The sequence below is a fragment of the Ochotona princeps genome, chromosome 7, assembly GCF_030435755.1.
Source record: "Ochotona princeps isolate mOchPri1 chromosome 7, mOchPri1.hap1, whole genome shotgun sequence".
Lineage (NCBI taxonomy): Eukaryota > Metazoa > Chordata > Mammalia > Lagomorpha > Ochotonidae > Ochotona > Ochotona princeps.
Window position 1 is genome coordinate 26,103,749 of NC_080838.1, and position 14,010 is coordinate 26,117,758.

General features: G+C 43.5%; 1 protein-coding gene across 2 annotated transcripts in view; it reads right to left on the minus strand.

Annotated features, from left to right (window-relative positions):
* Nucleotides 1-14,010, minus strand: part of ABHD18 (abhydrolase domain containing 18) — a 49,969-nt gene that overhangs the window by 24,614 nt on the left and 11,345 nt on the right. For both annotated transcript variants that reach the window (XM_058666866.1, XM_058666865.1), the window contains 2 exons: nucleotides 13,224-13,308; nucleotides 11,264-11,364 (listed from right to left, as the gene is read on the minus strand). In XM_058666866.1, the coding sequence (XP_058522849.1) occupies nucleotides 11,264-11,364; nucleotides 13,224-13,308 (186 nt within the window). The remainder of the gene's footprint in view (nucleotides 1-11,263; nucleotides 11,365-13,223; nucleotides 13,309-14,010) is intronic.

The following is a 14,010-nucleotide window of genomic DNA, read 5'->3' on the forward strand; positions in this document are numbered from 1 at the left end:
TGGGACCCTGTACTCAGTGGGAGATCCAGAAGCTCCCAGCTTCTGGCTTCAGATCGGCTTAGCTTCGACTGTTGCAGCCACCTGGGGAATGATCCAGTGCACAGAGAATCTTTATGTCTCTCCCTCTCTCTGTGGATCTGACTTTGCAATAAAAATACATTAAAAAAAATGCCGGGTGGGTGTGGGGGGCTCAGCTAAGCATGCAAATTGCTCTCAATTACCTTGTTGAGGAATGAGACCCTGTTCCAGATGTTCCTAGCTGGAGCCGAAGAGAGAGCTTGGCATCACTCTAATAATAGCACCCTTGCCCTGCCTCTCCTTTGCCCTTCTCATATCCCTTCTAGGAATCATAAAGTAGGCACAGAGGCCTTGGGATAGGCCCTCAGACCTGAGTCTTAAGACCTTCAAGGGACCTTTGGTAGGGGGATAAGACACTTAGTGGATATGAGTTAGGTGACAAAGTTTGAATTAAGTGTGTTGTTTGCATATGAATTAAGCACTGAAAGGCAGATCATGGAAGTCTCTTATTCACACTAGCAGGTAACAGACCTGCTCAAGACTGAGTTCCAATCCAGCTAGCTGCTAGTGCAGTGTGGAAGGCAGAGAATCAGGGCTCAAGGGTTTAGGCCCCAGAATTACTCTACCTTTGAAGCAGTTGTAACAAAAAGCTTAAGAAAAAAATCAGCTGATAGCATAAATCAAGAAAAAGGACAAACAGATCTAAGCAAACTTTGAGACCATTCCCTTTGCTTATTTTAAATAACAAAACCCAGCTACTGATATTGTGAATTATTAGTGAGGAGCTTAGTGAATATACTTCCATAAGAATTTGAGAAGCTTACGGAAAGGGATGAATTGAATCCAGAACTTAGACCATTCAGCCAGTGCCACACCTTAGATTTTCTGTCTAATTATGCAGGCATCCCATGTGATATACCCAAGGAGAGATCCAGAAAAGGCTCCTGGCTCTTGGACTTGGCCAAGCACAGCTCCAGGAACTGTAGCCACTAGGGGAGTGAATAAGTGCATGGTAGGTCTCTCTCTAGTAACTCTTCTTTAGAATTTAACTCAATTTTTAATAACGTAAGGACAAGGCCAAAGCCCTATTTGACTAAAGGGGCATGCCTATTCTTTCGAAAACTCTGACCTTCAGAATATTTTAAAAAGACAGAATCCATCTGCTCATTCACTTTCCAGATGGCCATAATATGGCCAAAATTAGAGCCAAGAGCTACTTCTGAAGTTTTTTCTTTTTAAAAAATTGTGTATTTATTTCCATTGCAAAATCAGAGATACAGAGAGGAGGAGAGACAGAAACGGGAAGATCTTCCATCTGATGATTCACTCCCCAAGTGGCCGCAAGCCAGCAGCCAAGAGCCTCTTTGGAGCCTCCCACGTGGGTGCAGGGTCCCAAGGCCCTGAGCTGTCCTCAGGGATTCTAAGAGAGGGGAACTGATATGTTGATTCTGTCCTTTGGTTCTCCCTCAAGGGGATAATGTACTCTTGGAGGGGTAAGAAGTGGGGAAAAGCACTTTAGCAGCTAGGCTACCATGCAGAGCCCACAATTTTATATTTTAATAGGAAACTTCACCAGGAAATAGGGACCTGCCTACTTTCCCATCGACTTCTTTATTTATTTATTTATTTATTTATTTATTTATTTATTTATTTTTTAAGATTTATTCATTTTATTACAGCCAGATATACACAGAGGAGGAGAGACAGAGAGGAAGATCTTCCGTCCGATGATTCACTCCCCAAGTGGCCACAACGGGCCGATGCGCGCCGATCCGATGCCGGGAACCTGGAACCTCTTCCGGGTCTCCCACGCGGGTGCAGTGTCCCAAAGCATTGGGCCGTCCTCAACTGCTTTCCCAGGCCACAAGCAGGGAGCTGGATGGGAAGTGGAGCTGCCAGGATTAGAACCGGCGCCCATATGGGATCCCGGGGCTTTCAAGGTGAGGACTTTAGCCGCTAGACCACGCCGCCGGGCCCCCCATCGACTTCTTATAATGCAGCTGGAACTCAACCTGGAGCCCGAACGGAATAGTAGCCCTGCAGTTAGGGACTTAACCCACATACCACAGCTGGCTCCTCTCCTCCTCTTTAAAAATTCTCTTAGCTGGTTTGTTTGACAGAGGGAGGCTACCTGATGGGGCAGGATACAAGTCTGGCTCCCCCATCAAATTCCCCAATGCAGTAGCCTAGTGGCCAAAGTCCTCGCCTTGCATGTGCCAGGATCCCATATGGGCACAGGTTCTAATCCTGGCAGTCCCACTTCCGATTCAGCTCTCTGCACGTGCATTGGAGACCTGGAAGAAGCTTCTGGTTCTTGCCTTAGGATCAGCCCAGCTCCAGCCATTGTGGTCACCTGGGGAGTGAATCATCCTATAGAAGATCTTCCTTTCTGCCTCTTCTCTCTCTATATTGACTTGCATAAGGTAGCCATTTGGTAAAACCTATCAAGTCTGCAACTGCCCATAAAAAGTTGTTGTAGCTCACCCCCACTTACCCAGTTGTCAGAACTCCCTTCCCCTCAGAACATTCTAGTACCCTAGCCTGTTGAGAACCTGGGCCTTCTACTAGCTGCTTTTTCTGACAGCACGTTGGTAGCTCGTCACCTCTTGGGATCTATTTCTCTAATATTAAATCCAATTTGGCTGTGAGTTTGCTCCCCTTCTCTTTGTTTTCATTCTGTGTCCTAACATTGCCAGCTTCTTAAAATAAACTCCTCCCTCTTATTGAGGGTTTGTCTCTGCCCAGTGACATTTTTTTTTTCATTAACATTTTTGATATGAATAAGTTTCAGTAGATAAAACATCCATTTTTAGCAAGAGTTAAACATCAGTTTACTACGTAAGCCTTATTTACCAGGGTAAGCTTAATAGTTTCCAGTTCAAGAGTGAATACAGATGCTGAAGACCAACTTAGGAGAGAGCTGCAGCAGAGGCTATTTGGTCCTCAGCACAGCCACTGGAAACTTACACCAACAGTGTGATGTGAAGTGTGGCAGAAATCAAGGTAGCAAAATGAAGCTCTTAGTTTCACACAGTATGAGTTATCCTCAGATTTAAACTGTTGTGGTCCTAGGCAACCAGTTCCAAGCTAGGCAGGTTGGAAGCCTCTTCCCAACACAACCACCTATGTGGTCCTTTCTGCCCACCTCTGATGCTCATACACCATCACCTGGAACCTGAGAGGGGGGTCGTATTGCATTGTCATGTATGCATTCCCCTTGCAAGCCCCCATAAAGCCCCATGACAGGGAGGGGCTCCCTCTCTTGGTCATGTGCTTCCATCACTCTGGCACTATGAATCTTGGTTTCCACACCTGGCTTTCTGGTTTCCAGTGAAGAGATGCTGAGAAAGAGTAGCTCCTGAACACGGCTCCTATCTGCCTGTATTCCTCACCCACTGGTCACTTGCTTGGGTGGGATAGTGAAGATGAAAATCCCAGTATGCTTTATATTTCTAATGTGTGTACTATCAAGAGTTCAGGAGAGGTGAGGCCCAGCAGTAATAGAATACAGACAGAGAGGCCAGGAAAAGGTGAATGTTTGCAGCCTTTTTTTTTTTTTTTAAAGATTTATTTATTTTTATTGGAAAGTCAGATATACAGAGAGGCAGAAAGACAGAGAGGAAGATCTTCCATCCACTGATTCAGTCACCAAGCAGCCACAACAGAGCCAGAAACCTCTTCTGGGTTTCCCTCATGCAGGTGCAGGGTCCTAAGGCTTTGGGCCGCTGGAATATGACCTGTCACCCATATGGGATCCCAGCATGTGTAAGGTGAGGACTTTAGCCACTAGGTACTGCGGTGGGTCCTGTTTGCAGCTTTGTAAGTGTGTCCAGGTTGTTTGTTGCATATGTTTAACTTATATTACTGGGAAACCAGGACATAGGTCTTCACTTTAACAGATGAGTTTCAGGTAATGACCATTTGTTCTCTCGGGGTTGATTCAGACTGGATGGCCACTGGACTTGTTATTTTAATATATCCCAGATTTGGCTGGCATGATCTCTCTCACATCCCGCAATAAATGCAACAAAACTAAAGAAACAAAACAGTTCACTAAAGAAACCAAACAACTGAGCCTGGCAGGATGGTTAAATCTTTGCCTTGCAAGCACCAGGATCCCAAATGGGTACTGGTTTGCATACTGGCTCCTCGAGTTCCCATTTAGCTTCCTGCTTGTGACCTGGGAAAGCAGTGGAGGATGGCCCAGCCTTGGGATCCTGCATGCATGGAGCAGATCTGGAAGAAGTTTCTGGCTCCTGGATTTGGATTGTTTCAGCTCTGACCATCATGGTCACTTAAGGAGTGAACCAGTGGGTGGAAGATTTTTCTCTGTCTTTTCTCCGTAAATCTCATTTTCCAATACAAATAAATAAATCTTCATAAATAAACATTAAAAAAATAAAAGAATCCAAACAATTTGCATTGGGTAAAGGGAGCTTTCCATACATCTTTTAGGTATCAGGATCCCAAGCTAATCACCATTCAGGTAAATGAAACATCACAGATTAAAAACACTGAAATGTAGCAAGCATGTGAGGTTGGGCCTTATGCCCTTAGGATAGTAAACAATCTCCTGTACATGAATTTCAAAAGACCAGTCTAATCTGCTTCCTTCTATGTCTCTGCATTTCCTTGCCCCACCCACCCCGTGCAAGACCCAACAAGTTCCACACATTTCTCCATCTCCTTTGTATATCCCATCCCTAAGAACATCCCCAAGACTCCCAATTATAAATAAACCAGCCTGCTGAAATACTGCTGGGACTCTACTCCTGCCCCCTATTTACTCCATTTGGCTGTGAATTCCTGCTCTCTCTCTCTCTCAGTCTCTGCAACTGTTTTCTAACAGAAACCCAAGGCATTCATCTATATTGAGTAGCTGAAGTCTCCATTCCTGAAGCCACTGAACAACTAAGAGCCTGGTAATCATAGAAAAAAAATTGGGGGCAAGCCCAATGTGGTAACCTAGTAACTAAAATCCTCACCTTGCAAGCACAGGGATCCCGTACGGGTACTGTTTATTACCCCAGCTCCTCCATTTCCCTTCCGACCCCCTGCCTGTGACCTGGGAAAGCAGTTGAGGACAGCCCAAAGCCTTAGGACACTGCACCCACGTAAGACCTGGAAGAAGTTCCTCATTCCTGGCTTCAGATTAACTGATCTCTAGCCTTTGTGGCCATTGGGGGAGCAAACCAGCAAATGGAAGAAATTTCTCTCTGTAGATCTGACTTTCCCATAACAAGAACAACAACAAATAAAAAACTTTTTTGTTTAAGCTTTATTTTATTTTTATTGGAAAGTCAGATATACAGAGATCTTCTGTTCGATTATTCACTTCCTAAGTAACCGCAATGGCCGGTGCTGCACTGATCTGACGCCAGGAGCCAGGAACTTCCTCCAGGTCTCCCACATGGGTGCAGGATCCCAAAGCATTGGGCCATACTAGACTGCTTTCCCAGGCCGCAAGCAAGGAGCTGGATGGGAAGTGGAGCTGCCGGGATTAGAACTGGCACCCATATGGGATCCTGGTGCATTCAAGGTGAGGACTTTAGCCACTAGGCCACGGCATCGGGCCCAATCAATAAACCTTAAAAAAAAATTGGGGGCTAGGTAACATGTGGATAAGTAGAGCTACTGACCTTGGAACAAGCACCTAAAGTATAAAAAATGATTTAAAAAAATCCTATATGATGACAGCTGCATCATTAGGCAAGCTTTCTAAAAATAAATGATGGACTTAACAAAATATGCCCCAATAAAAATGCTTAAAAATATATACACAAATTCTAAAAAATAGTGGAACGGTTCCATTTCAGAAACAACAATATGTTTCTAAAAAAAAATTGCAGAAAAACTCTTGGAAAATATAATAGTGTCAGGAGTTAGCTCAGTTCTCTGTTGGATTGAGAAAATGTGCAGAGTTGCTAGAAGAATGGTCAGAACGGTGGCTTTCTCCCACAAGGTAATTTCAGCAATACAAAGACTGGGTCCCACCCTTAGAGTTTCTAGTTTCATTACAAGAATAGCAAGACAAAATTACCAGTTCCACCCTTCTGAGATAGATTTTTTGCTTTATCCAGAGAAAGCTAGACAGGATTACAAATTCAGGCCTACTACTGAATTTCATCCCTGCCCTCTAGTTGTTTGCTCTGGAACTGTGCCATGAGAGACCCCACTTGGGCAAGTTTCTCAAGGCATCTTTCCTTTGGAGTCTCTTCCTAACTGCTATGGCAGGTGGTTTATGACTTATTTCTTGTTTTGCTTCCTGTACTAAGCAGAAATTCTTCTATGTTAGAAAAGAACTGAAATTACCTTCATGTTTCCCATTAAAATAATAAGCCATTTATATTCTGCTCCACTTTCAATCCAGTTTCCTGCTAATGTACTTGTGAAAGTAGTAGAGTATGGCCCAAGTGACTAGAATCCTGCCCCTGCGTGGGAGATCTGGATGAAACTTCTGTTTTCTGGCTTTGGCCTGGCACAGCCCTAGCCATTGTGGCCATCTGTGGAGTGAACCAGTGGATGGAAGATAGTTTTCTCAAAACTCTCTAACAATGTGTCTCAAGTAAAATACTTTTAAAAAAAGATTTATTTACCTTTATTGCAAATTCAGATATACAGAGAGGAAGATATTCTGTCCAGTGATCCACTCCCCAAGTGGCCACAACAGCCAATGCTGCACTGATCCGAAGCCAGGGGCCTGGAACCTCCTCCGGGTCTTCCACGCAGGTGCAGGGTCCAAGGCATTGGGCCGTCTTCAACTGCTTTCCCAGGCCACAAGCAAGTAGCTGGATGGGAAGTGGAGCTGCCAGGATTAGAACCAGAGCCCATATGGGCTCCTGGCGTGTTCAAGGCGAGGACTTTAGCCACTAGGCCACCACGCTAGGCCCAAATAAAATAAATTATAATTTGCTCTTTGGTGGTATTCTAAGGTTTACAATACGTATTTTAACATAATGGGTCAAATGAAATAACAGATGTATTATTTCGATTTTGCAATACCCACATGATTTAGTAATTTAAAACCAATCAGTCTAGATATGTTTAATGTGTCATCACTGCTTTGTTCTGAAACAGAATTTAAAGATTCCTGATTTTTTTACTACACCAGTAATTAACTCTTATATGGGAGTCTCTTGTCATTTTATTTTAAGCTACAGTAGAAACTAAACCACCAGAAGAATACTTATGAATGCACCCTTTATATTAATCTTTCTAAACAAATATTTAGATGAGACTCTGTATACAACACTTTTCAAAGAAGTTTAAAAAGAGGTAAATGAGGCCCGGCACAGTGGCCTAGCAGCTAAAGTCCTCGCCTTGAACGCACCGGGATCCCACATGGGCGCCAGTTCTAATCCCGGCAGCTCCACTTCCCATCCAGCTCCTTGTTTATGGCCTGGGAAAGCAGTCGAGGACGGCCCAAAGCCTTGGAGTCCTGCACCCATGTGAGAGACCTGAAAAAAGTTCCTGGCTCCTGGCTTCGGATCAGCGCAGCACAGGCCATTGTGGCCACTTGGGGAGTGAATCATCTGATGGAAGATCTTCCTCTCTTTCTCCTCCTCTCTGTACATGTGCCTTTCAAATAAAAATTTGAAAAGGACAAGTGAAAGCTATCTTGAAAAGCTAAAGGAATTTGGCTAAGTACTGTTTGCAAAACACATTAAGTAAATTCATTGTTATGAGGTGCAGCTAGAGATAGCTGGCACCCCTTAACAGTGGGTAAATGGAATGTGGCTGTGTCCCCCACCCTCTGTTCACAGCTGGGTGAGTCAGTGAAGATGTTATTTTTCTTTCCATTTCTAATTATGTACTCTCAAAAGAGTTCCTGAAGGTGGGGCCTAACAGCAAGGGAATGTTAATTCCATCCTTAGGGAGAAGCCCTCAGTGTCTCGTGCCCCTCCTTTCCTGCCTCCAGTTACTGAAGTTAATCACAAGTATTGCATTGTTCTCTGCACCTTTCAAACATTTGAGGGTGAAACCTTAAAAACCCCTGACTGCTGCCACATGGTGCAGTGGTTCCTGGAGAGTAGCAGGAGCTGCTGCTGCCAAGCTTGGGCAAATAAAGACTCCTCCTAACATCCTACACTTGGGTTCAGCGTGATCTCTCTCCCACTCAGCAACAGCATTCTACTCCTGTCCCTTTACTACTAGGATTTTTTTAAAAAGATTTCTCTTTTTTGGGAGTAGAGGGGAAGATTTATCTATTTTTATTGGAAAGTCAGATATACAGAGAGAAGGAAAGACAAAGAAAAAGATCTTCCATCCAATGATTCACTCCCCAAGTAACCGCAATGGCCGGAGCTGAGTCAGTCTGAAGCCAGGAGCCAGGAGCCTCTTCCTCGTCTCCCACATGGGCGCAGGGTCCCAAGGCTTTGGGTCATCCTCAACTACTTTCCCAGGCCACAAGCAGGGAGTTGGATGGGCAGTGGAACTGCCGGGATTAGAACCAATGCCCATATGGGATCCTGGTGCACAAAAGGCGAGGACTTAGGCTACTGCGCCAGGACTTTTTTTTTTTTTTTAAGATTCACTTTGAAAGGAAAGAGAACAGAGATAATGTTTCCATCCACTGATTCACTCTCCAAATGTCTACAACCTCCAGAGCCCGGATGAGTCAAAGCCAGGTGCCACGAGCTTCTTCCGGTCTCTCCTGTGGGTGCAGGGGCTCAAGCACTTTCATTGTTTTCTGCTGCTTTCCCAGGACATCAGCAGGGAGTTGGGTCAGAAGCGGAGCAGCAGGAACTCACATGGACACTAGTCATATATGTGATATTGGTGTTGCAGGTAAAGGATTAGGTAGCTGAGACAAAGTGGTTTAGAGTGGGAAAACCAGAGAGCATCCCATGGGCTGGATTGAGTAACATCGTCCTCTGCCTGTCAGTACATGCAAAAGCTGGGCTGAGAGGCATGCCTGGCTGGGCTAGGTCACAGAGTCTGACTGCATGTTGGGGTAGGAGAGAGGCCATTGAAACTGGATCACAGCCCCCACTGAAATTGCAAAGATGGATCTGAGGGCAGATTCTATAGGGGGTTTGTGGGCTCACCTCTGTAGGACTATACTAACTGCTGGTTGAGAGATAGGCCATTGAAACTGGATCACAGCACCCACTGAAATTGCAAAGATGGATCTGAGGGCAGATTCTACAGGGGGTTTGTGGGCTCACCTCTGTAGGACTATACTAACTGCTGGTTGAGAGCTGGGGGTGGTAATGGACTGAGCCAGGCTGGACTGCAGAACTTTCCAGCACTTGCATGAGCTGGGGCTGGGGTGTTGGGGAAGATGAAACTGGGTCAGGCTGCAGCACCCCTGACATGCAAAGGCCTGAAGGATGCCATACCAAGCAGAGTAGTGACACCTACAGGCACATGTGAGATTCACGGCTAAGAGTGGGCATGTAGAAAAGCGACTGGTAGGGGAAACTGGGAACTTCCCTGCTAGGCCACAGCTTTTGTAGCACCCGTTAGCATGTGTGTGATGTGGGTCTGGGGACAGTCTAGGCTGGACCAGGCCATAGCACCCACTGACATGTGCAAGAACCAAGATGGGGTGTGGGTTGAGCTTGGCTGTAGCATACACTAAGGGCTGATATCGGAGTTGAAGCACCCACCAGCATGAACAAGATCCAGGGCAGGTAGGGAAACTATTAGGGACTCTCCTGCTAGGTTGCAACTCCAACTGGTGAGCATAAGAGCTGGGTCTGGGGATGGGTCTGGTGGGGGTTCTTAACTAGGCCTCACTCTCTGGGCCTGTGTCAAGCTGGGCTGCACTAGGACTCTGCACTGGAAGGTTCACCTGAGAGACGGGACTCAGAGAGGAACTGACCAGGCAGGTGAATCCCCAACTAGAACCTTGGACTCAAACCCCAGCCACACGGAAAAATCACAAGTGACATGGTTTGACCTCGGAGTACATAATCAAAATTGGGCTTCCTCAGTTGCTGATGCCTGTGCATCAGACAGCATGCTCAGGTGCACGTGGGGGACATGACATCCAGCTCATCAGGAGCAGCAGAGGGTCAGGGAATAGGAAGCGGAACAGTAGGGCTGGAACAACTCTTCTGGCTGTGTTACAGCAAGTGTCTAGTCTGTGGGTACACTAAGGTGGACTTGGGCACCAAATAGACCGTGGAAACATTTTTGTCAGCCTTGGTGCAACAAAGCTAACAATATCTTAGAACTATCAAAACCATTCAAGTAACACACTTGAAACATTCTTCACCACACAGGGGCTCTAAAGTGTCATCAAATGACTGTCCCCTATCCCTAGGAAGAAAGGGAGGCTAATAGAGTTTGACAAGGAAGAACACCTCCTCCACTCCCACAGAAGATACAGGAAAAAAAAAAAAAAAAAGAACAGAAGTGAAACATTTGTCCCACTCACCTCCCTCCATACCCATATCTGACCTTCCCCACCCCAATCAGAAGCCCACATGGGTGTACCTCCCTCTCAACTATGTAAACAACATTAAAAGTAAAATAAAAAGCATTACCAAGACGGGGCTAAAACTTATATCTGTACTAACTGTGAGGAATCCTTTAATAAAGCAGATTGATGGTATACTGAACGTTAAAAAAAAAACAACCCAAGTTTCAACTCTAATATGATTAATTTAAGAAATGGGTATTTTTATATTATCTATTTATATTCACAAGCAAATATGCTGGCTAAAAACCATCCTGAAAAACCTTAGATTAAGTAAAACCATGTAGTTGTCATTACCACAACCACAACTTCCTTAATTTAATTAAAATACTCCCCCCTTTCCCTATCATAAAGCAACATATGCACACTGTAGAAATTCATAACTAATATTGTAAAAGCCTCATATTTCTCTACTCTGAGGTAATCAACCTTGGTACACTCAACATAGGTCCTTTGGTAACTTTTTTTTCTGACACTGTACACATGCCTAGTGTGTTCAAAATGGAACTACATAATCATTTGTACTATTTTCTGAAACTGTCATACATTATGACCATGGTTACATGTCAATAACAGTATCAATTTGAATGGATAATTCTTTACTATTGAACATCTAGGTATTACCTATTTTTTGCAACTATAAGATAGTTCAGTAAATATGCTTGTACATATATACTGCCCTTAGGAGAACTAAAATATCTTCTAATTCAGACTTTCTAATAATTTTGATCTGCCTGTTACTGCTGAGCAATTTGACATAAAATTGAATTAATGACACACATAACTTTGTAATTTAACTTTCTGAATAAAATTTCTTACCTTGCAATAACAGATTCAACTGGCATGATATCAGGTACATAGTGGGCCATGGGGGAAACAAAGTGTCCATCTAAGATCTTACAGTCTGACTGTTCTTCAATCTAAAAGAAAAGCAAAACCAAAACATAGGCACATATCTTGGTTAATCACAGGTGCTTTTCTAATAACAAATTCTATTAAATTACTGCTTTGGGTTAGCACTAACTACCATGTACCCTTTTTATTACACTGGTTTTAGAAGACTCACATTTCTTTTCCTTCTACATCTTTCACTACAGACTAGTTGGGAAAACAAACAAAAAGCAGATCTCAGTCAGCTAATAATACTCAGTAATTTTAATTATGAAAGCACTTCAAAAAGTTCAGGAGTTGCAGCATAGTGGTGTACTGAGTTAAGCTGCTTGCTTGTAAGACTGACATTCCAGGGCCCAGCGCAGTAGCCTAGCAGCTAAAGTCCTTGCCTTGAATGTGTTGGGATCCCATATGTGCACCAGTTCTTTTTTTTTTTTTTTAAAGATTTATTTATTTTTATTGGAAAGTCAGAAATACATAGAGGAGGAGAGACAGAGAGAGGAAGATCTTCCATCAGTTGCTTTGCTCTCCAAATGGCCACAACGGCTGGAGCTGAGCTGATCCGAAGCCAGGAGTCTCTTCTGTGGGTGCAGGGTCCAAGACTTATTCTTGATTGCTTTCCCAGGCTACTATCAGGGAGCTGGATGGGAGGTAGAGCAGCCAGGATACAAACCGGCATCCACATGGGATCCCAGTGTGTGCAAGGCCAGCACTTCAGCCACAAGGCTGCTACGCTGGGCCTCATAAGCATTTTTTTGTTTGTTTAAATAAAGTAGCAGAGGTTAAAACGACACTTGGTTTTTACTTGATATCCTTTTAATCTGTTTATTTTGAGCCTATAGTTAGCAATAGAAAACAATTATTCAGCAAAATTTCAGAGCCAGGAAAAATGTTCCAAATCTGGAAATCCAGAAGATTCAGACGGAAGGATTTAAAACATGAATGAGGAGTTGCCAATTTATTAAATTTTATTCTCAGCAATGCAGTTTTTGAGAAGGAGACATTTTATGATCTCCAACATACAAGAGAACCAAATAAAGTAAGATTGGCTGAAGGGCAGGTAGGTAAGTAAAAGCCCACCCACTGCACCCCATTGCGAAACTATTGTAAAGCCTTTGATTACACAATCTAGAAATACTTTGCAGGAAAAAAGCTGAACATCACATTTGAGGTTATTTCATAAAGTTTGAGGAAAACAGAATTAAAAGATAATTTCCTTAGCGTGAGAATTTTTTCAAATTCATATTTCATAATAGGCACTTTCTAGGAATTTCTAGAAGATTCTTCATATATGACCCCAAATATAGTTACTACAACTATGAGTCCCACTTTTATTTATGACTTCGTGCTGGGCGATGTGGAGCGCTTCTGGTCCCTTGCTGACCAGAGTGCATGAGGTCACCAGAGACTCTCAGAAGGAGGTTCTGAGGGAGTACAGGGTCACCTCAGGCTCCTCCCTCTCCTGGCTGCCAGGTTTGTGGACAGGTGCTCATGTGGTCACTCTAGCAGTGGGACTTAGCACCAGTGGCCTGCCCAAGGTGGCCTCCAGAGTGGTCTGGTAGCATATGGCCTTCTGTCTTCTTCAAGCATAAGCTGCCAGTGGTCATTCTCACTCCACTTGCAGGCCACAGTATTGTTCACTGTTCTCATTGCTACTCTCAAATGCATTAAACTCGCTCAACACACACACACACACACACACACACGCACTCACTATGCATGAATACAATTCTTAAATACTGCTAGTAAACAAACAGCATTCTCTAAATACTGAAGAAAAATCCACTGCATTCATGTTTTGGTATTTGTTGTTACTATATCCAATACTTAATCTATTTGTAGATATTTATGTTAAACCACTACATCAACAATTATAGTTTTTAAGTACCTTATCAATGTACACTGGATAATCGCTTGAAACAAGATTCTGGCATCTTTCTCGATTTCCAATCATTTTTCTGAATTCGAATAGCCTATTATAGAAAGGGGACAAAAGGGTCAAAAATTAATCTTAATATCTATTACACCATTATTGTGAAACAGAGAAAAATTAAAATGAACAAGTCCATTTCATAAGACACATTAAAATTGCAGTTTAATTATTTAAAAAAAAAACAGGTTACTCTTTTAGGTTACTATTTTTTTTAAACTAGGCATTTGTATCTGAAATATACAGAGACATTGTTCAGAAGGTAATCAATACATATATGACTCAGAATTAAATGCATCAATCCTAGAAATTCATTCGTTTTAAAGATGTATTTATTTTTATTGCAAAGGCAGATATACAGAGAGGAGGAGAGACAGAGAGGAAGATCTTTCGTTCAATGGTTCATTCCCCAAGTGACCGCAACGGCTGGAGCTGAGCCAATCCAAAGCCAGGAACCTCTTCCGGGTCTCCCACGGGGGTGCAGGGTCCCAAGGCTTTGGGCCATCCTCGACTGCTTTCCCAGGCTACAAGCAGAGAGCTGGATGGGAAATGGAGCTGCCAGGATTAGAACTGGTGCTACATGGGATCCCGGCACATTCAAGGTGAGGACTTTAACCACTATGCTATCACACCGGGTCGCCAGAAATTAATTTTTTAAGTTTAGATTTTTCTGTTACTACAGTATATTCCAGTTTTATAGTGTCAGGTTAGCCAGGAAAAGTGAGTGTTCAGAAAGCATATATAA